Source organism: Leptodactylus fuscus, chromosome 4, assembly GCF_031893055.1.
Source record: "Leptodactylus fuscus isolate aLepFus1 chromosome 4, aLepFus1.hap2, whole genome shotgun sequence".
NCBI classification, from domain to species: domain Eukaryota; kingdom Metazoa; phylum Chordata; class Amphibia; order Anura; family Leptodactylidae; genus Leptodactylus; species Leptodactylus fuscus.
This window is the reverse complement of record NC_134268.1, coordinates 189,897,910-189,922,675: the sequence shown is the minus strand read 5'-3', so window position 1 is coordinate 189,922,675 and position 24,766 is coordinate 189,897,910. Positions and strand designations below refer to the sequence as shown.

The 24,766-nt window shown below is 42.7% G+C and overlaps 1 protein-coding gene across 4 annotated transcripts in view; it reads right to left on the bottom strand.

The window, feature by feature from the left end:
• DPP6 (dipeptidyl peptidase like 6) overlaps positions 1–24,766 on the bottom strand; it is a 1,283,113-nt gene that overhangs the window by 295,080 nt on the left and 963,267 nt on the right. For all 4 annotated transcript variants that reach the window (XM_075271529.1, XM_075271531.1, XM_075271527.1 and 1 more), the window contains exon 3: positions 22,922–23,020. In XM_075271529.1, the coding sequence (XP_075127630.1) occupies positions 22,922–23,020 (99 nt within the window). The remainder of the gene's footprint in view (positions 1–22,921; positions 23,021–24,766) is intronic.

The following is a 24,766-nucleotide window of genomic DNA, read 5'->3' as shown; positions in this document are numbered from 1 at the left end:
CCTCTAACCAGCCCAGTTTGGACCAATTCATGGTGGAGGGAGCCTCTAAACAGCCCAGTTTGGGCAAATTCATGGTGGAAGGAGCCTCTAACCAGCAGAGTTGTGGGAAAGCAGGGTGGAGGGAGCCTCTAACCAGCAGAGTTGGTGGAAATCAGGGTGGAGGGAGCCTCTAACCAGCAGAGTTGGGGGAAATCATGTTGGAGGGAGCCTAGTATTAGCAGAATTGTGCAACGCTTATGGTGGATGAGTATGAGGATGCGGAGGAATTGGAGAGGTTGAGTACAGACATGGAGTTTCATGTTGGGGTGCTTTACACAGGTGGGCACAAAAATGAAGGCTCTATCCAGTGGTGGTTCATTTTTATCAAAGTGAGCCGGTCGGCACTCTCAGCTGACAGACGGGTGCGCTTGTCAGTGATGATGCCACCGGCTGCACTGAACACCCTCTCAGATAGGACGCTGGCGGCAGGACAGGACAGCACCTCCAAGGCATATAGGGCAAGTTCAAGCCACAGGTCCAACTTCGACACCCAATACGTGTAGGGCGCATAGGGGTCGGAGAGGACAGGGCTGTGGTCGGAAAGGTATTCCCGCAACATGCGCCTATACTTCTCACGCCTGGTGACACTAGGACCCTCCGTGGCGGCACTTTGGCGAGGGGGTGCCATCAAGGTGTCCCAGACCTTAGACAGTGTGCCCCTCGTTTGTGTGGACCGGTGAGAACTTGGTTGCCTACTGGAGGAACTGCCCTCCCTGCCGCCAACGTCACATGCTGGAAACATCTCCATCATATTCTGCACCAATTGCCTGTGGCAAGCATTGATGCGATTGGCCCTCCCCTCTACCGGAATAAAAGACGAGATGTTGTTTTTATACCGGGGGTCAAGGATAGCAAAGATCCAGTACTGGTTGTCCTCCATGATTTTGACAATACGCTTGTCGGTTGTAAAGCACCCCAACATGAACTCAGCCATGTCTGCCACAGTGTTAGTTGGCATGACTCCTCTGGCCCCACCGGAAAGTTCAATCTCCATTTCCTCCTCATCCTCCATGTCTACCCATCCGCGCTGCAACAATGGGACGATTCGAAGTTGCCCGGAAGCCTCCTGTATCACCATCACATCATCGGACAACTCTTCTTCCTCCTCCTCCTCCTCCTCCTCCTCCATTAAACGCAGTGAAGCGGACAGATGTGTGGACCTACTCTCCAGCTGTGACGGATCGGATGCTATCCCTAACTCCTCTGTGTGATCTGAGTTATCCCTGATGTCAATCAGGGATTCTCTCAGAACACACAAGAGCGGGATTGTAAGGCTCACCATCGCATCCTCAGAGCTCACCCTCCTTGTGGACTCCTCAAAGACCCGTAGGATGTCACAAAGGTTTCTCATCCATGGCCACTCATGGATGTGAAACTGAGGCAGCTGACTTTGTGGCACCCTAGGGTTTTGTAGCTGGTATTCCATCAAAGGTCTCTGCTGCTCAACCACTCTATTCAACATCTGAAACGTTGAGTTCCAGCGTGTGGGGACGTCGCACAAAAGCCGGTGTTGTGGCACATGCAGGCGTTGCTGGAGAGATTTTAAGCTAGCAGTGGCTACTGTCGACTTGCGAAAGTGGGCACACATGCGCCGCACTTTCACCAGTAGCTCTGGAACATTGGGGTAGCTCTTTAGGAAACGTTGCACCACTAGGTTGAAGACGTGGGCCAGGCATGGAACATGTTGGAGTCCGGAAAGCTCCAGAGCTGCTACCAGGTTCCGGCCGTTATCACAAACGACCATGCCTGGGCCCAGGTGCAGCGGCTCAAACCATATTGCCGTCTCATCGAGGAGGGCATCCCTCACCTCGGAGGCAGTGTGCTGTCTGTCCCCCAAGCTGATCAGCTTCAGCACAGCCTGCTGACGTCTACCAACGCCAGTGCTGCAACGTTTCCAACTCGTAGCTGGGGTCAATCTAACAGCGGAGGAGGAGGCGGTGGCGGAGGAGGAGGCGGTGGCGGAGGAGGAGGCGGTAGAGGAGGAGGAGGAGGGGGGTGTTCTTCTCGTGTCCCTGCCAGGAATGTTAGGCGGGGAGACGAGGTACACCGGGCCAGTTTGGGAAGCAGTCCCAGCCTCAACTACATTCACCCAGTGTGCCGTCAGTGAAATGTAGCGTCCCTGTCCGCATGCACTTGTCCACGCGTCGGTGGTCAAGTGGACCTTTGTGCAAAGCGCGGAACTAAGGGCCCGCCTGATGTTGAGTGACACGTGCTGGTGCAAGGCGGGGACGGCACACCGGGAGAAGTAGTGACGGCTAGGGACGGCATAGCGAGGTGCCGCAGTTGCCATCAGGTCCAGGAAGGCGGGAGTTTCAACAAGCCGGAACGCCAACATCTCCTGGGCCAGCAGTTTAGCGATGTTGGCGTTCAAGGCTTGCGCGTGTGGGTGGTTAGCAGTGTATTTCTGCCGCCGCTCCAATGTCTGAGAGATGGTGGGTTGTTGTAAAGAAACGCCTGATGGTGCCTTTGATGGTGCAGGAGAAGGAGATAAGACAGGACCAGGGGAGGATGAGGTAGAAGTCAACAAAGTGGCGGAGGCAGATGAAGTGGTGTCCTGGCTCGTCCTCTGGAGTGCATCGCCAGCACAGTCAGCAGTGGCAGTGGCAGAGGCAGAGGCAGTGGCAGAGGCAGTGGCAGTGGCGTGAACGGCAGGCGGCCTTTGTCCTGCCGTTGCTGCCTGCCACTGATTCCAGTGCTTGGATTCCAAATGACGGCGCATTGAAGTGGTGGACAGGTTGCTCTTCTCAGAGCCCCTAATCAATTTCGAGAGGCAAATTGTGCAGACAACACTATATCTGTCCTCGGCGCATTCCTTGAAAAAACTCCACACCTTCGAGAAACGTGCCCTCGAGGTGGGAGTTTTTCGGGGCTGGGTACGAACTGGAACATCTTGGGAGATTCCGGGTGTGGCCTGGCTTCGCCTAAGCTGCTGACCTCTGCCTCTGCCTCTAGCTACCCTTTTTGGTGCTGCACCTGCCTCAACATCCACACTACTTTCCCCGCTTGACATCCCCCCTGTCCAGGTCGGGTCAGTGTCCTCATCATCCACCACTTCCTCTTCCAACTCCTGTCTCATCTCCTCCTCCCGCACAATGCGCCGGTCAACTGGATGCCCTGACGGCAACTGCGTCACATCATCGTCGATGAGGGTGGGTTGCTGGTCATCCACCACCAAATCGAACGGAGATGGAGGAGACTCTAGTGTTTGAGCATCTGGACACAGATGCTCCTCTGTTAGGTTCGTGGAATCGTGACGTGGAGAGGCAGGTTGAGGGACAATGAAAGGAGCGGAGAACAGCTCTGGGGAGCAGGGACAGTTTGGGTTATTGTTCTGTAAAGCTTCGGAATTTTGGGAGGAAGGAAGACAAGACTGTTGGGTAATAGGAGGAGAGGAGGCAGAGTCTGACTGGCTGCTGGACAATGTGCTGTAAGCGTTCTCTGACAGCCATTGCAAGACCTGTTCCTGGTTCTCGGGCCTACTAAGGTTTGTACCCTGCAGTTTAGTTAATGTGGCAAGCAACCCTGGCACTGTGGAGTGGCGCAATGCTTGCTGCCCCACAGGAGTAGGCACGGGACGCCCTGTGGCTTCACTGCTACCTTGCTCCCCAGAACCATTCCCCCGACCTCGCCCACGGCCTCGTCCACGTCCCTTTCCGGGAGCCTTGCGCATTTTGAATTCCTAGTTAGAAATTGGCACTGTATACCAGTAGTAAAAATTGTGGGTGCACGTAACCCCAATATATTCTTTGAATTCCCAGTCAGACACTGGCACTATATGGCAGTAGCAAGAAATGAGGGTATTTGTATTCCCAATATACTCTTTGAATTCCCAGTCAGACAATGGCACTGTATACCAGTAGTAAAAATTGTGGGTGCACGTAACCCCAATATATTCTTTGAATTACCAGTCAGAAACTGGCACTATATGGCAGTAGCAAGAAATGAGGGTATTTATAACCCCAATATATTCTTTGAATTCCCAGTCAGACAATGGCACTGTATACCAGTAGTAAAAATTGTGGGTGCACGTAACCCCAATATATTCTTTGAATTCCCAGTCAGAAACTGGCACTATATGGCAGTAGCAAGAAATGAGGGTATTTGTATTCCCAATATACTCTTTGAATTCCCAGTCAGACAATGGCACTGTATACCAGTAGTAAAAATTGTGGGTGCACGTAACCCCAATATATTCTTTGAATTACCAGTCAGAAACTGGCACTATATGGCAGTAGCAAGAAATGAGGGTATTTATAACCCCAATATATTCTTTGAATTCCCAGTCAGACAATGGCACTGTATACCAGTAGTAAAAATTGTGGGTGCACGTAACCCCAATATATTCTTTGAATTCCCAGTCAGAAACTGGCACTATATGGCAGTAGCAAGAAATGAGGGTATTTGTATTCCCAATATACTCTTTGAATTCCCAGTCAGACAATGGCACTGTATACCAGTAGTAAAAATTGTGGGTGCACGTAACCCCAATATATTCTTTGAATTACCAGTCAGAAACTGGCACTATATAGCAGTAGCAAGAAATGAGGGTATTTATAACCCCAATATATTCTTTGAATTCCCAGTCAGACAATGGCACTGTATACCAGTAGTAAAAATTGTGGGTGCACGTAACCCCAATATATTCTTTGAATTACCAGTCAGAAACTGGCACTATATGGCAGTAGCAAGAAATGAGGGTATTTATAACCCCAATATATTCTTTGAATTCCCAGTCAGACAATGGCACTGTATACCAGTAGTAAAAATTGTGGGTGCACGTAACCCCAATATATTCTTTGAATTACCAGTCAGAAACTGGCACTATATGGCAGTAGCAAGAAATGAGGGTATTTATAACCCCAATATATTCTTTGAATTCCCAGTCAGACAATGGCACTGTATACCAGTAGTAAAAATTGTGGGTGCACGTAACCCCAATATATTCTTTGAATTCCCAGTCAGAAACTGGCACTATATGGCAGTAGCAAGAAATGAGGGTATTTGTATTCCCAATATACTCTTTGAATTCCCAGTCAGACAATGGCACTGTATACCAGTAGTAAAAATTGTGGGTGCACGTAACCCCAATATATTCTTTGAATTACCAGTCAGAAACTGGCACTATATGGCAGTAGCAAGAAATGAGGGTATTTATAACCCCAATATATTCTTTGAATTCCCAGTCAGACAATGGCACTGTATACCAGTAGTAAAAATTGTGGGTGCACGTAACCCCAATATATTCTTTGAATTCCCAGTCAGAAACTGGCACTATATGGCAGTAGCAAGAAATGAGGGTATTTGTATTCCCAATATACTCTTTGAATTCCCAGTCAGACAATGGCACTGTATACCAGTAGTAAAAATTGTGGGTGCACGTAACCCCAATATATTCCTTGAATTACCAGTCAGAAACTGGCACTATATGGCAGTAGCAAGAAATGAGGGTATTTGTATTCCCAATATACTCTTTGAATTCCCAGTCAGACAATGGCACTGTATACCAGTAGTAAAAATTGTGGGTGCACGTAACCCCAATATATTCTTTGAATTACCAGTCAGAAACTGGCACTATATGGCAGTAGCAAGAAATGAGGGTATTTATAACCCCAATATATTCTTTGAATTCCCAGTCAGACAATGGCACTGTATACCAGTAGTAAAAATTGTGGGTGCACGTAACCCCAATATATTCTTTGAATTCCCAGTCAGAAACTGGCACTATATGGCAGTAGCAAGAAATGAGGGTATTTGTATTCCCAATATACTCTTTGAATTCCCAGTCAGACAATGGCACTGTATACCAGTAGTAAAAATTGTGGGTGCACGTAACCCCAATATATTCTTTGAATTACCAGTCAGAAACTGGCACTATATGGCAGTAGCAAGAAATGAGGGTATTTATAACCCCAATATATTCTTTGAATTCCCAGTCAGACAATGGCACTGTATACCAGTAGTAAAAATTGTGGGTGCACGTAACCCCAATATATTCTTTGAATTCCCAGTCAGAAACTGGCACTATATGGCAGTAGCAAGAAATGAGGGTATTTGTATTCCCAATATACTCTTTGAATTCCCAGTCAGACAATGGCACTGTATACCAGTAGTAAAAATTGTGGGTGCACGTAACCCCAATATATTCTTTGAATTACCAGTCAGAAACTGGCACTATATGGCAGTAGCAAGAAATGAGGGTATTTATAACCCCAATATATTCTTTGAATTCCCAGTCAGACAATGGCACTGTATACCAGTAGTAAAAATTGTGGGTGCACGTAACCCCAATATATTCTTTGAATTACCAGTCAGAAACTGGCACTATATGGCAGTAGCAAGAAATGAGGGTATTTATAACCCCAATATATTCTTTGAATTCCCAGTCAGACAATGGCACTGTATACCAGTAGTAAAAATTGTGGGTGCACGTAACCCCAATATATTCTTTGAATTACCAGTCAGAAACTGGCACTATATGGCAGTAGCAAGAAATGAGGGTATTTATAACCCCAATATATTCTTTGAATTCCCAGTCAGACAATGGCACTGTATACCAGTAGTAAAAATTGTGGGTGCACGTAACCCCAATATATTCTTTGAATTCCCAGTCAGAAACTGGCACTATATGGCAGTAGCAAGAAATGAGGGTATTTGTATTCCCAATATACTCTTTGAATTCCCAGTCAAACAATGGCACTGTATACCAGTAGTAAAAATTGTGGGTGCACGTAACCCCAATATATTCTTTGAATTACCAGTCAGACACTGGCACTATATGGCAGTAGCAAGAAATGAGGGTATTTATAACCCCAATATATTCTTTGAATTCCCAGTCAGACAATGGCACTGTATACCAGTAGTAAAAATTGTGGGTGCACGTAACCCCAATATATTCTTTGAATTCCCAGTCAGACACTGGCACTATATGGCAGTAGCAAGAAATGAGGGTATTTGTATTCCCAATATATTCTTTGAATTCCCAGTCAGACAATGGCACTGTATACCAGTAGTAAAAATTGTGGGTGCACGTAACCCCAATATATTCTTTGAATTACCAGTCAGAAACTGGCACTATATGGCAGTAGCAAGAAATGAGGGTATTTGTATTCCCAATATATTCTTTGAATTCCCAGTCAGACAATGGCACTGTATACCAGTAGTAAAAATTGTGGGTGCACGTAACCCCAATATATTCTTTGAATTCCCAGTCAGACACTGGCACTATATGGCAGTAGCAAGAAATGAGGGTATTTGTATTCCCAATATATTCTTTGAATTCCCAGTCAGACAATGGCACTGTATACCAGTAGTAAAAATTGTGGGTGCACGTAACCCCAATATATTCTTTGAATTCCCAGTCAGACACTGGCACTATATGGCAGTAGCAAGAAATGAGGGTATTTGTATTCCCAATATATTCTTTGAATTCCCAGTCAGACAATGGCACTGTATACCAGTAGTAAAAATTGTGGGTGTATATAGCCCCAATTCTATTGCTAGGGGACTTGCAGGGTATTTCTGGGGTGAAGGTGGGGGGGCACACCGTTGGAACGGGTATCGGGGTATATATCGGGTATACGGGAATACACTGACAGTGTATTCCATTCAGGATCCTGGGAAAGCTGGGTTGCGGCGATTGAGCCCGTCAGTGCCACGTTACACTGACAAGCTTCTCCCTGGAATTTAGCTCTTACAAGAGCTGTTGGTTGTCTTCTCCTTCCTATCCTAGCCTGTCCCTGCCTACCCAGAATCTAAGCCCTAGCTAGCTGGACGGAAACCTCCGTCCTCGGTGAATTGCAAGCTCAGAATGACGCGAACCTGGGCGGCGCTGTTCTTTTAAATTAGAGGTCACATGTTTTCGGCAGCCAATGGGTTTTGCCTACTTTTTTCAACGTCACCGGTGTCGTAGTTCCTGTCCCACCTACCCTGCGCTGTTATTGGAGCAAAAAAGGCGCCAGGGAAGGTGGGAGGGGAATCGAGTAATGGCGCACTTTACCACGCGGTGTTCGATTCGATTCGAACATGCCGAACAGCCTAATATCCGATCGAACATGAGTTCGATAGAACACTGTTCGCTCATCTCTAAATAGGACCTGTCCTGAGTTTTTCCTCCAGGGTCACAGCTGCTAAATGGACCCATGATCAGGGCCAGCTCCAGATTTGTGTTGGCCCTTGGAGGGCCCCTTTTGGAGCAAATCATTCGCATCGCAGCAAAAAACAACTGAAATTTGGAGTTTTTTGCTGCGGCAGACCTACTGGAGTGGACTGTAATACAGTATTCTATACAAGTAGACAAACCCTGTTCAGACATCTGTAGATAAAGAGGAATTTGAGGCAGATATTTGGTTTGGATTCCTCTTTACTGGCTTTCCACGATTGATTAGGTCCAAATGAATGGGCCTACTCTGTGGAGAGTCTTACGTCTTAAGTAGGACACTTTTTTTCTGCCTCCCATTGTTTTCAATGGGGGCAAAATGAAGCAAGAATTTTCCCCAGAGTATAATAATCAGCGGCGTGAGGTAGGTTGTTAAACATAAAAAACAATGTTACTCACCTCTCTTGGGCTCCAGTGTGAGGTGTCTTATTAGTGAAATCATGATGCCAGCCTGACTTATGTGACATCTGTAATGTCATTGAAGAGGCCCAAAGACAGTAGGGTATCATGGCAAAGCCCAGGAGAGGTGAGTAGCACTGTTTTTATGTTAAATGACTTCCCCTACGGCTCTGATCATTATACTCTGGGGTCTTAAAATTCCCCAGAGTATAATAATAGCAGTTTCGGTATTCAGTCCCAATGAAACCTCCAGGTGAAGCTTGCCCAGCAAATACTCTTGCTGCCAGCTGGTAGCCTTACTTACCAATCCAGCTCACATCCACCTCTACTTCCCCTTCAGCTCTCCAGTGGACCCCGTGATCCCATATCACTCTCATCGACATCCTGACACTTTTCAGTGATGTTATATGCGATGCACGGCACCACTTGAAGGGATGAAGAGAAGGCGGAGGCAGTTTTGGGCAGGACTGAGTATTGGTAAGTAAATAGGACCCGTTACTCCAGCAGGTAATATCCTATTTTAAAACAGCAGCGGGCCCCTAAGGTGAGGCAGTCAGCACACGGCAGCTGAGCGAACTCCCTCAGGGGCTTGGGGCCCTGACTGACATCAGTCCTGCCCATAATAATACATGGTTATGTGTTTGGGGCCATAAGAGAAGAAAGGTCCGGGTGCTAGCTGCTCATAACAAGGCTATGCAACTGACAAAGCAATGGTTGTGTGCATGGGGTCTAATCCAAATTAAAAACATATTCACATTGCAATTATTTTACAAGTTAGATTAGCAAACACCTACATTACAGTCATATTATTAGTGTTTCCTTTTAGCTGTAGGAGTGCTGAGTTTCTGTAGGCACGAATTAGGCATTCTAAATGGGTCAGAGGGGTTATTATGTCTCCTAAGGGAGGTGTCACCTTTGCAGGCCGTCTTATGGTGTTAATAATATAACAGACCATGAATGGTCTACAACGAATTCTAGGAAAAGAATACAAAGATAAGTTCTCCTTGATGGAAAAAGGAAACCTCACTCTACGACCACCATTTGGAAGGTAGTTTCCTATAGATCGATGCCTGGATTTCTATGAGACATTGTCTGAGAATAAAGCCAAACCAGAACATTTCTTTAAAAAGGAAATAAAGCCAATCCTCAGACATTTTAGGGTTAGTTTCCCTGATCAGTGCCAGATGGAGTACTAGGTCTCCTTTGAAAGAATTACCTTTGCAGGTTACCTTGTAGTGTAGAGTCTAAAAGACCATTACTTTTTCTATCAAGGAGACTTTACTTACATATAGGCACTTTAAAACTTAGACATAAACACTAGATGGTTTTCATGGGATAGACAGATCATCAAATTGGGTTGACCTGGAGGTAGGGTTGAGCCGATCTTGAGATTTCAGGATCGCTTTTAAAATCCGATTTTCGATCATTTTCCAGCCGATCCCGATTGTGAAATTTGCTTGATTGCCTATCGGCATCCAGTCTTTCCCAATCGCTCAACCGTACCTGGAGGCTTTTGGATTTCAACACGACTGATCCCCTTGTCCTCAGGCTAGATAAGCCCCATAAGAGGGGCCTGGTAGGCACTTTCTCACCTTTCCCTATTCAGAACATATGCATACTCATCTAAGCCAACCATAAACTGTATATATATATATATATATATATATATATATATATATATATATATATATATGCAGTTGTCATAAGAAATACCAGTTGGTCGAACTAGCATTTAGCTGACAATTTAAGTGTATTGTCATCTGTATGTACTATTAATATATGGAATATGTTGCACTCTTTTGGGACTGTTTGTCCTCTTTGCTTAATATTTGATATATTAAAGCCAGACCCAAACCTTCCAATAAATGGCCTGACTTTAGTAGCATTTAGTCCATAAACGATATTAAATATATACAACCTAATGTAAAAGTTTGACATTGTAAATTATGTGTTTTTTATGTGAATAACCTTATTATATATCAATAAAGTATATTTTTATTTCTGTTAAAAACTTTGCTTTTATCACAGTTCACACTATTCATCATAAAGATGTGGATATAAAAATAATCCAGTTTATCGTACGCTGGAGAAGCCAGACTCCTGGTGTTTTCATTACATTGAAATTATAGTTATATTGAACAGCATATAGACACAATCATCTGCAAAGAAATACCCTGTAAAATGATATCATTCGGATTTGCTACAGGAAAGATTTGTTTAGCAGGGAATGTTCATTGCATTGTGTTACTCTTCGTGGTCATGCATGATGATCACTTGCCATTGTTCCAGAATGTGAACAGCGCATAATCTAGGAGCCTTGTATTGGTCTCCATCCAGTTCTTCCCCTGACTATCGTTGCGAACGTTCGGTGCCAAGAGCCATGCTCAATACAAGTGTCAGCTTTAACTAGAAGTACATTGTTCTGACGGGGAAAAACCTTTATATCCCGGGATTAACAGGTCATTTATGCATAAGAGAAAGAGTTAATTTAACCCATTAGGGGCGTAAACAGTTTTGAATTTAATTCTCACCTTTTTTTTCTGTTTTACTTGGAAAAATTCAGAAATCCATAACTTTTTTTATTTTTGCACCGATATAGCTGGTGGAGGGCTTGACTTTTGTGGGATATGTTCGCTTTTTTTTTCCAATGTCACCTTTTTGGGATGCCTATAACTTGCTAACTCAAATTTATTAACCCTTTCTGAGAGAGATGGAAAACGTCAATTTTCATGCAGTTTTTTTTTTTTTAATTATAAATTTTGAGCCATTCACTATAGTGTATGATTATCATCTTAGGGAGCCTTCACATGATCTAACGCTGCACTCATTCTGATCGTAAAAACACGTTCAGAATGAGCGCGTAAAAAGCAGCTCCCATTGACTTGAATGGGAGCCGGCATACGTGCGCTCCCCATTAAAATCAAGGGGAGGCTTTTTTCCCTATGCTTTCAATGATGTGTCAGGATGATACCAAGCTTATATAGTTTTTGGAGTTTTAGATCGGAGCCATAACTTTTCTTTTTTCAATGATTGAGCTAGTTGAGGTCTTATTTTTTGCAAGAAGAGATATACTTTATACTGATACCATTCTGGTATACATATGACTTTGCCATCACGATTTATTCTGTTTTTTTGTGCATTTATAGCCAAAAAGCAGTATTTTTTTTGTATTTTTAGCTTTATTTTTTTAATCTGAGTGTTGCTAATGAAGGAGCCACAAGTGTCTTAGCTGTAAGATGGCATGTCAGCGCCATGCATGTATAGAGACTTTCACTCTGTCCTATATATATAAGGAGAGAATATTAGAGATGAGCGAGTAGTACTCGATCGAGTAGGTATTTGATCGAATACTACGGTATTCGAAATACTCGTACTCGATCGAGTTCCACTCGCTGTTCAAATGTAAAAGTTTGATGTAGAACCAGCGTTGATTGGCCGAATGCTATACAGTCGGCCAATCAACACTGGTTCTTCTCCTACCTTTAGAAGTCTTCTCCATGCAGCTTCCCCGCGGCGTCTTCCGGCTCTTCATTCACTCTGCCAGGCATTGGGCCTGGGCAGACCCGACTGCACATGTCCGCTTTTAGTGCGGGCATGCGCAGTCGGCTTTGCCCAGGCCCGATGCCTGGCAGAGTGAATGAAGAGCCGGAAGACGCCGCGGAGACGCTGCAAGGAGAAGACTGCTCAGAGGATCCAGCCCGACCCTCACTCGTGGACTTGGTAAGTATAATTTGATCGAAGGTTGCCTACCCCTGAAACGAGCATTTTCCCCCCATAGACTATAATAGGGTTCGATATTCGATTCGAGTAGTCGAATATTGAGGGGCTACTCGAAACGAATATCGAGCCTCGGACATTTTACTGTTCGCTCATCTCTAGAGAATATCTCAAAGCAAGCTAGTTTATGTTTTAAGAATATTCTGATACTTTATGTCTACAGATATCACTTTTCAGCTATCATTTCATTATCATCACAGACGGGATTACAATAAAAGTTAACGCCTCTCTATAGATTGCACAAAAACAAACCATTCACAATAGAGGATGCCACAGCTCAGGCACCTTCTTCCATAATGACCTGTGTACAGGTCACAGAACACATCTGGAAACCTCTGCCGAACAAACATGACCAAACTATTGTGTCCATAATCCTTGTGACTGCTGTAAAACATATCTCTAAATGCAGAAAACAGCAGCGTAGGCAACAAGGCCATCCCCATAAACATGCACAGAAAAAGAGTAACAAAAAATACAATCAGAAAATAAGAACAAAATGTAAAAGAGGAATAAGATTCAAAATATAGGTGATACTTTCCTTTTAACCGTACATAGTTCTACAGAGAAATTTTTGTGTCTCTATAGGATTGGCATTGGACATGGCTTAAGTTAGCTAAGCTGGTAAAGGTAATTTCCTGCCAAGGAATAAGATACTGTACCTGCAGAGACAAAGAAAGGCTTCAGTGTCTTGAGACATGGAAGCTCTTCTAGTACAAAAAGTTTCTGATCAACAACACTGTGAAGTTGGTTTCAAACAAAAAAAGACAGAGCTTTATGGGTGAACTTCTTTAGAAGAAGTTAATTTAGAAAGTATTTTTTTTTTATTTCATAATTTAATAAGCGATTTTGTAATAACTAAACTAATTTTCTTTTGGTTGCTAACTTGTTTAGTTAATTAGTTTTGAGGTTTTTGTTAACAGTCCTTCAAAATGACAATTGTAGTTGTTTCTGCACTAAAAAGCACAACTGTAGCCAAGAATAGTAGGTAGAACAGGCCCGATAGTGACTTCAACCACTACATCCCCTATAGTTACACCCCTGCAGTAATTGCTACAAATACATCCAATATAGCTACACCCCTGCAGTAATATCTACAACTATATCCCCTATAGCTACATCCCAGCAGTGACTGCAACCCCTACATCTCCTATAGATACACCCTGCAGTAAATGCTACAACTATATTGCCGATAGCTACACCCCAGCAGTGACTGCAACCCCTACATCCCCTATAGCTGCACCCCAGCAGTGACTGCAACCCCTACATCCCCTATAGCTGCACCCCTGCAGTGACTGCAACCACTACATCCCCTATAGCTACACACCAGCAGTGACTGCAACCACTACATCCCCTATAGATACACCCCTGCAGTAATTGCTACAACTACATCCCCTATAGATACACCCCTGCAGTGACTGCAACCCCTACATCCCCTATAGCTGCACCCCAGCAGTGACTGCAACCCCTACATCCCCTATAGATACACCCCTGCAGTGACTGCAACCACTACATCCCCTATAGCTACACCCCAGCAGTGACTGCAACCACTACATCCCCTATAGCTGCACCCCTGCAGTGACTGCAACCACTACATTCCCTATAGCTACACCCCAGCAGTGACTGCAACCACTACATCCCCTATAGATACACCAATGCAGTGAGTGCAACCACTACATCCCCTATAGATACACCCCTGCAGTAATTGCTACAACTACATCCCCTATAGATACACCCCTGCAGTGACTGCAACCACTACATCCCCTATAGCTACACCCCAGCAGTGACTGCAACCACTACATCCCCTATAGATACACCCCTGCAGTGAGTGCAACCACTACATCCCCTATAGCTGCACCCCTGCAGTGACTGCAACCACTACATCCCCTATAGCTACACACCAGCAGTGACTGCAACCACTACATCCCCTATAGATACACCCCTGCAGTGACTGCAACCACTACATCCCCTATAGATACACCCCTGCAGTAATTGCTACAACTACATCCCCTATAGATACACCCCAGCAGTGACTGCAACCCCTACATCCCCTATAGCTGCACCCCAGCAGTGACTGCAACCCCTACATCCCCTATAGCTGCACCCCTGCAGTGACTGCAACCACTACATCCCCTATAGCTACACCCCAGCAGTGACTGCAACCACTACATCCCCTATAGATACACCCCAGCAGTGACTGCAACCACTACATCCCCTATAGCTGCACCCCAGCAGTGACTGCAACCACTACATCCCCTATAGCTGCACCCCTGCAGTGACTGCAACCACTACATCCCCTATAGCTACACACCAGCAGTGACTGCAACCACTACATCCCCTATAGATACACCCCTGCAGTGAGTGCAACCACTACATCCCCTATAGATTCACCCCTGCAGTAATTGCTACAACTACATCCCCTATAGATACACCCCTGCAGTGACTGCAACCACTACATCCCCTATAGCTACACCCCAGCAGTGACTGCAACCACTACATCCCCTATAGATACACCCCTGCAGTGAGTGCAACCACTACATCCCCTATAGATACACCCCTGCAGTAATTGCTACAACTACATCCCCTATAGATACACCCCTGCAGTGACTGCAACCACTACATCCCCTATAGCTGCACCCCAGCAGTGACTGCAACCACTACATCCCCTATAGCTACACCCCAGCAGTGACTTCAACCCCTACATCCCCTATAGATACACCCCTGCAGTGAGTGCAACCACTACATCCCCTATAGCTACACACCAGCAGTGACTGCAACCACTACATCCCCTATAGATACACCCCAGCAGTGACTGCAACCACTACATCCCCTATAGATACACCCCAGCAGTGACTGCAACCACTACATCCCCTATAGATACACCCCAGCAGTGACTGCAACCACTACATCCCCTATAGATACACCACTGCAGTGACTGCAACCACTACATACCCTATAGATACACCCCTGCAGTGACTGCAACCACTACATACCCTATAGATACACCCCTGCAGTAATTGCTACAACTATATCCCCTATAGCTACACCCCTGCTTATGGATATAGGATGGCAGCACTTGACCTCTCATGACGTTGCTGAACAACTGAGGAACTCTGTAAGAGGAATAGAACTAATTAGCATATAGCATCCTAAATGTGCCCATAGACCTTCCAGCTATTGCTCCCCATATATATCCGTACATGATTTGGCCAACCATGAACCCATACTTGATTTTCCAGGAAGGAGCCCAATCTGCATGCATGCTTAGCCAGACTAAATATGTATGTTTATGGGAAAGTTGGACAATTGATTTCCTGGCAGCTATTGTATAAGTATGGCCAATTTAAAGGGTTTTCCAGACCCAAATAGAGTTTTCATACTAATGATTACACTGTGACATTCGGACCCTGTACAGATCTGTCTCTAGGTGCCAGAAACTGATGTAGTGGACGGGGAATGCATGTAGGTTGTTCCTATTCAACTAATAGGAGCAGGGCTGCAATTCCCCCAAATCACCACTATGGAGCAGACAGGGCTGCTGCACTACTCCTATTACTTGAATAGGAACAGACTACATTCTCTCCCCATCCATTGCACCAGATATTGGTGTGTGGTGGCTGCCAGATCAGCCAATTTGTGTGTGGTCCAGTTGTCAGATCCTCACAGATCATATACTGATGGTGTATCCCGTATTCATTTTGGGCCAGAAAACCCCTTTAAGATCAAAAGCATATTCCATGTAAAACATCATTCAGTTTGCCATAAACTATTTTAGCTCACCCGATCCTCACCAGCACCAACCAATATGCATTACAATGTAAGGAGACTATATTATAATCAAAGTGACCATAGGAGAATAGGTTTATTTCACCTTTTCACGGAATAAGTCATCAAATACCTCCAAAATATATAAGGACTATACAAGGAGAGCAAAGGCTACCCGATTCTATCATTACCCATCAAACAAGCAGCTCATCCATTAAATTAGCAGTAATAGAAAATGAACTGTGTAATGAGGAAGCCGTAGGTAGGAAACATGCCTAAAAGACATATAAATCATCTGACACATACCGTACCAAAACTGACAAAGTAAGACGGATCATTGGAGATGTTACAATGCTTACACAATACAAAATAACAGGCTGCGAAGAAAAGCTGCACTTTAAGAAGCATCTGAGGAGGAAGAATAAACACGACGACTGTCACAATGACAGTGGATGCTATCACCGCCAAAGGAAAGGAAAAAAGGTGCCAAAGGTCTAATTAAATGCAGAGACGCCGCAAAAGATGAGAAATTCCAACGGCAAAGGACCATTTACATGGAATGAGCTAATGAAATGACGAAAAAGAGAAAAAAATAACCTATTCAGATAAACCCATAAGCTCCAAGGATTCAACCAGATATCAAAAAGATAACAAAAAAAACAGAAATGAAAAAAATAGATGGAACGCACAATGCACAACCACGGATGAATAGACAAGGTAGATCAAGGTATTGGATATATGTATATATATATATTTATATATGTATTGAATTTGCCCAATACTCGATTAACTTGCTTTCACTTCAACAAAAGGAACCCAGCATTACAATAATAGTAGATACGCCGGGTAACCCTGCCGAGCACTTGTAGCATTGTGCTGCGCCGAATTTAATATCCATATCAAATGGAAGAGGGGACACTTAAAGCAGTGGAAAAATAGCACAGTATGTACAAAAGGAAGGGGTGTGATGGAAAGGGCATAACAATTTCATTACCAGAACATGTGATTAAATCCCTCATACGGGCGTTTACGCTTTATTACAGCAATTTAATGGCTAAGTTCACTTTAGTGCTCAGTGGTAAATGATCACTCCAGTAGTAAAATCATAACCTTACCTCTATGTCAACTTGTAAGATAATCTGTGGCAGACAGTCGGTGTACATGTCTGGATAGGTAACCACCAATTTTATAAACCTTGAATTTCTTTTATTGTTTTATTATGATATAAAAAAATAAATGTAAACCAGGCAAGTACTCGTACGCATTTTCCAACAGGTTAGAAGGGGGCCTGTTATGTTCTTTGACTTTTTAAGTTTTATATATTGGCATGGTTGTGTTGAGTCCACTAAAGCGGTTACTAAAAAATGGGTACCATTACTCTTCCATAAAGTAGGTGTGCAGTCATACAGTCCACTGCCCAGAGATGACAATAAGCAGTGGAGACCGCCCACTTGACAATAAAAGACAATAGACGTGAACTGTTATGTGGTCTGTCCTCCATTCTGTGTAGCAGTAAAGGACTTTTGCTGTTACAATATTCAAAGTTTATTGACATACATTAAAAAATATTCTTATAAACCCAGCTAAAATATTTTACAGATATAATTATCACCTTATGCAGATCCCTTCTATCATAAGGTAGACCATAACATTGGGTGAGAGTATTCGTGTAACCCATGGACTAGTTTCTCAACTCTCATCATTCCACTAATTCCTCATGAATGTACAGGGTGGGCCATAAGTATGGATACATACAGATAAAATGGAAGTGGTTGCAAATATCACCTTACCATTTGTGGCATTTTAGTACATGGGAGGGGGGAACATTTGAGGCCGGGTGACGCCCATGAGGGCCATCTGTTTTTCTGGTGCAATTTACCATGTGTTTGATGTGTGACATGACTCCCTTCCCATTGAAAAAAAGTAAAGTTCAATCCAAAATGGTGGCTTTGCAGATGGCCATCATGAGCATCACCCAGCCTCAAATGTTTCCCCCCTCCCATGTACTAATATGCCACAAACGGTAAAGTGATATCAGCAACCACTTCCATTTTATTTTGGTGTATCCATACTTATGGCCCACCCTGTACTAATAAGCTCCCTCCACTTGACAGTACATAGTCTCGATACCTGATAGCACCAGTGCCCACATATTTAGATATTAATTTCAGATTTGGAATCGAGAGCAAAAGAAAAAGTTAAAGGAATTTTCCCGAATTTGTCAATGGATGATTTATCCTTTCACTAATCCATAGTTCAGGTGAAGCTAACAAACTTTGTAATATACTTTATATAAGAAAAGTGCCTGTTTCTTCAATTATTTGCCTCCTTCTGCTACTGATCAAATCTGTACAATGGAACTCTATGGAGAGACGAGGGTGGAGGAAAAGCAGATCTCCTCAAACAGCGAGACATCTGCAATAAAGAGAGACAGTTCTTTTTCACAACAGAGCTGATTATCATGAACTGCTATCCAGAATTATCCAGACTTATCCAGACTCCTATCTCTGTCTCTCCTTCTCCCCCCTCCCCTCTCCATAGAAACCATTATAAACTGAAACAGCTTGTAGATGGAGTACAGGACAAAACCACTCAGGAGTAATATTTAAAGACACAGGTACTTTGCTTTAGTGAATTATGTTGCAAAGTTTGTTCACTTCATCTGCACTATTGATTTATGAAACAATAAAAAAAAGCTCTTGCTTTAAATTATTTATGACATTCTAAACAGTTTAGTAAAAAAAAAAATAAAAAAAAAAATACAATGCTGGACAACTTTCTTTAGCTGAAAGCCCTTGTGTTCTTTTCCCAGTATGTGCATTATTTAACACAATGAACAATATTTGGTTTATTATTCCATTGAATACCGTGACAGCTCAAGAACGCAAAAAAAAAACACCTGAATGTCAAAGCCAGACAAGCAAGGAATAAATAATATTAGCTACGCTCTATTAATTCCCATTTAATTCAATAAAAGGACTTTGTTTTCTTCCTATCTATTAAAATGCACTCATCACATTACCTGTAGCACTTTCTAAAGCCAAAAAGGGGAAGGAAGAAAAGCACTTCTTGTGTCTGGAAAGACTGTTCATTAGTTTTAATTGTACGAGTTGACACAATAGAGGATAGAAAATCAACAACTGTAATAAGTGTGTGACTCTTCATATAATAAGCCCGAACACTGCAAACAAAAGCAATTAACCCCCAATGGCTGAGCACAGTATGTTTTTGTGTATTCAATAGCCACTTAAAGGGAGTTTGCCACCTCCGTAAGTATATCCGACGGTCACCATCACGTTACAGAACACATTATAAGTGATAAACAACATAGCTTTGTTATGTATGTCACTTTGGTAAATTTGGAGAAAAAAAAATTATCCAAATGATACAATTGGTGCACTGGGGGCGGGGCTTCAGCCCTGTAAGTACCGTATATACTCGAGTATAAGCCGAATTTTTCAGCCCAGTTTTTGTGCTGAAAAAGCTCCCCTCGGCTTATACTCGAGTCAGCAAAGGTTTTTTTTTTTTTTTCTAAGGGGGGGGTCTATGACCAGCCACAATATCAATGTAAAAATCTCCCATAAAATAGTGCAAAAAAAAAAAAAAAAGATTTTAGAAAAATGTGCTCCTATTCTGTTGGGAAGGGGTTAATAGGAGCACTGCAGATACCCTATATTCAGCCAGACCAGAATTCCAAGTGGGGGAAGAAAAAACCCCAGTCCTCAAACTCAGGGAAGGGGCAGACAGACAACCAAAACACCCCCTCCCCTTTCCCAGCATCTACTGCACCCAAAAACTCCAACCATTTTAACTTTTGAAATTTTCCAGTAGCTGCTGCATCCCCCCCCCTCCTCGGCTTATACTAGAGTCAATAAGTTTTCCCAGTTTTTTGTGGTAAAATTAGGGGCCTCCGCTTATATTTGGGTCGGCTTATACTCGAGTATATACGGTACTGCTCTTGTTACTCAGATCCTTACCATTTCTTCCATGTGACATGATTTCTCCCTTCCTACTTGAGCTGAAGGCCCACCCTTAGTGCACCAATTGCTGCATTTGCACAAAAATTCAAAGTTTTTTCGACAAATCTACAAAAACAATTTTGACCAAGTGACATAAGTTCATAAGTGGATCCAGAATTGCAATTTACATAAAATATATCAATAATGATTAAATATCATAGCACAAAGATTCTTTACACAAGGCTATTACACCAATAGTCAACCTAGTAAGTGCCGCAATACATTTACATCATAAACAATCTTCCAAACCAGAATTTAGAAGGCCACTTCCTATATGAGCGATAATGGAGTGTAGCCTTCACGGACTGATTTTCTTTTCAATCCTTATATACTTATACTGTAGATACATATATAGTTATGCTGAAAATATTTATAATTTAAATATGTTACTAACATAACCAGATGATTTTTTTGTATATTTTGTAATATAGTAAATTTTCCGTTAGTCTCTTTAGTCTTGTTAATTATTAACTTCTGGCACTTTCAGTCAAAGAATGTTCTTTCTTTGAAATCATTTTTACTCTTATATTGAAAGAATCATCTAAATTTAAATAGAATTATAAGCCAAGAATTTCTCGTCATGACCTATGTAAATGATATATGCAATAAATATAATGTTTATAAGAAGATTCTGCTTCACAAAAAAATTGCTTCAATATATCAAAAAGATGAGCGAGATGAGCGAACAGTAAAATATTCGATATTCGTTTCGAATAGCCCCTCAATATTCAACTATTTGAACAAATATCGAACCCCATTATAGTCTATGGGGAAAAATGTTTCGTTTCAGGGGATCCCACCATTCGACTCAGGAGTGTCACCAAGTCCACTATGACACCCCAGGAAATGATGCCAACACCCTGGAATGCAACTGGGACAGCACACTCAGCACTACTACATCAGATGCAGCAGAGCTAAGTGTGCAGCATGGTTCAACGCACACTCAGCACTGCTACATCAGTGTGCGTTGAACCCTGCTGCACACTCAGCTCTGCTGCATCTCTGTGTGTGCTGAGCTCTGCCGCTTCTCCGTGTAGCAGTACTGTGTCAGCACTGCTACATCTGAGATCATACCACAATGGAAACTGCTGTGGACGGATCTTAGACTCCGCCTCCTCCAGCAGAACCAGCGTTGATTGGCCGAATGCTGTACACTGGCCAATCAACGCTGGTTATTGCATTCCTATGGGAAAAAAGTCAGCTCGTGTATATCGCAAGCTGACAGGGATCCCGACCAGATAGAGCCCCAAAGAGCTGTGTGAATAACATTCCCCCCTAAATAAAGGTAATCCCTAGCTAACCCTGCCTGTAGATCTGTCCCTGTCTCACAGTCACATAGTTCACAGTCTCAAATTAATCGAATGTTAAATTCACCATTCGTATAAATTGGAGGTCACATGATTTCGGCCGCCAATTCCTTTTCCCAATTTTTTTCCGATGCCTCCATTATCGTAGTTCCTGTTCCACTGCCCCTGCACAGTGATTGGTGCAAAAAACGTGCCAGGGAAGGTGGGAGGGGATACAAATTTTTACTGCGTTTGCCTCGTGGTATTCAATTGTAATCGAATACCTCGAATGGCCTGATATTCAATTGAATATGTATTCGATCGAAAGGTGTTTGCTCATCTCTAGTCTTCATGATAATAGACTACAAACTGTTGTCTGATCCTGCAGTGATGGCAACAGTAAAAAGATATGACTCATTTATTATGTAAAGGTAGTGAAACATAAACGACAGTACTAACTCGTATACTGTACATTTTGCATTGCTGTAATTGCACCCAAATGGATGATGTGACGCAGAGCATGGGGGGTTGGTCTGGTGGCTGGGTCACTCCCCCTGTGGGCAATACATTGTAGTGATGGTGGGTGGAAGCTGTGCAGCACCGCATCCAGTAGAGTAGGGGCTCACTATAAAGAGGTGGCTAGTGGGCTTATACACCTTGATCAATATGTATTCTAAGAACCTAGATTTTCCTGAGAAGCATCAGATCAATGTATGAGATTGGGATTCGCAGTCTATGCCTTTTTTTCCATAGTGTACGTATTTATATATGGCATTACATTAGCATGTAATTTATACTTCACATCAAGTGCCATGAAAACTAAACCACAAGCATTGCAGATTTGCTGTTTATTCCCCCCCCCCCCAAAAAAAAAAAGTTATACAATTCAGTATATGTAGCAAAATATAGCAATAAATTAATTTAATAAATAAAATAATTGTACACATTCTGCAAAAATCAAGCCCTCATATGGCTACACTGATGAAATAATAAAAAAAAAAAGTTCTGGCTCTTAGAATTCAGGGTGCAAAAAAAATGCAAAAATTAATATTATAATAAAGCCGAAAAAAGACACAAAAATTATTTGAATAACCTAAAGAAGAATTTTTTTATAGCCCTCAAATCTGCACGTGCAGAAAAAAAAAAAAAAAAATGTGTTTGATCCTGAACCAGGAAAATTGGCCCAGCACAGAAGCGGTTAACATTATACTTTCTTTAGACAGCTAGTACGGTATTATTTGCAGTATTTTTTTTAATTTTTAGTGCTTTTCTTCATCACCAATAAAGACAAACAGGTTCACATGAAAAGAAAAAAAAAAAAACGGAGTGTCAAATATCACGGAGTGCATCTTCCAGAAAAGTCCATCAATCTTAATGCTTGGGGTTATTAGCCAAGGATATAATAAAGCTGCTTTCATTATCTACTTGGAAAAACTAATAGAAAGATTGATAGACAAAGTTCTGCATGGTGGTGTCGGACTTACCATTTATCCATTTAGCTTCCGTATCATGGATTGCAAACTCTCCACTGACCAAATCTTGTAGCGATACCTTGGCTTTGAGTGACAGGCTATTATCTTCCACTGGAAAAAAAAGAATCCACATACACACAGGTTATTTTTCATCCTACGACTCGGCCAATGAATTACAATTAGTTATACAAAAAAACATACAGTCAGGTTTGTCATTTTATTTGGAGAGCAATAATGAACTTTTGATGGAACCGGGAGGAACACACTGTACTGAGGAGGCTTCCATTCCCCGTCTTTGTTACATATCTCTGGAGAATAGTAAAGCAGGGCATAGCGTACTGATGTAAATGGATAGCTGCCAGCCAATAAGAATGTAAGACTCGGCTAATAGGTTTTTAACACAGCACTCTGAGAAACCTATAGTCTTCTATCTTTTACTGGAGACTGTTGGAGAATGTTTTTGGATTAGTTCTTCATACAATAAAGCCATCCAACCCAACTTGTCAACCCTGGGCGACAATGGCAACGCAATGGTTGTTCCAAAGAGTTTTGTTCTAGTGACAAATTCCCATTAAAGAGGTATTCCCATTGGGCATTTGTAGCCTACCCACATTTAACATAGTCACCACTGGGACCTGGGATCTGCACATCCCCTGAACCCTTCTTGAACCCTCTTCAAGTGGAGATGTACAACTTTCTCCATTCAATTTTATGGGAGTTTCAAAAATACCCCAGTAAGCATGTTGACTATTTTAGAAGTCAATGAAGTCTTCTGCTGCCTTTTCAAGTCGTTTCAGACCTGTATTCTTAATAAAGGTGCAGGTCACAGATGTGAAAAACCACATCTGTGAGACATTTTTGGCATATTCTATGTTGTAGAAGATGGAATTACACCTTTAGCTGAGGTCATACAGAGCAGGTTGACCACAGTGGACAGCAAGTTGCAGTTGGCGATCCAACGTGGACACTCTGGTGGCTAATCTACTGCAATGTACAATATCAACATAATGGATGAGATTTCACAACATTTGTCAACCAGCAGTGGAACGTCGATAGTAGTGGAACGTCCATAGTTATTTCTGCATGTGGTCTACTTCAAAAACCACCTGATTTCAAGGACTTTGAGGAAAATAGACTGCAGTATTTCCCAGAAAGAACAGCAGGGCATCTCCTGCGTGTGACCCATGGGTGGTTTTTCACACTGAATTTTTAGGGAATACATCACTGCATTTTTGATGGTTTGTTGAATCCAATACAGAGATGGATCCAACAAAAATAATCCTTTCTCTATTTCCCATTCCTTGAATCCTCAGCACCTTAAATTTATATCCTGGTTTGCTATATTGTATTGTTCTATGTAAAAAAAAAACAAAAAACCCTGAGAATCCCATTTATGAGACCTCTTTTTGGATGGAAGCAAGCAAGCATCCTTATCATATTCTAATGTATGTAATGTCTAGAGTCCATTCATGGATATTCCATTTTGGCTTATAGTGGTGTATTCTTCTATGACATCCATATTCCATAGGCCCTAAGACACACGGACATGCTTTGTCTTGCTTTCAAACATCACTCATCAGTCTATGGCTTATTGCAGTGCCAATATTCTGGTGGCCATGGTCAGTCTTTGCTTACTTACCGCTGTAGTCAACCACTTGCAGTCAACAGTGGAAATGCTAGGGCCTATGACCAATGTTGAACACCAGTGCACTGGCACCAGAGTTGTGCATTTAATAGGCGAGTACTGTTTGATATTGTATTTTAGAACATTTCTTGTCACCATAGTAATTACTTGGAACACCCCTTAAAGGAGATGCTCAGAAATATTAATAGATTCCTGCACATGAAATCCGCCTT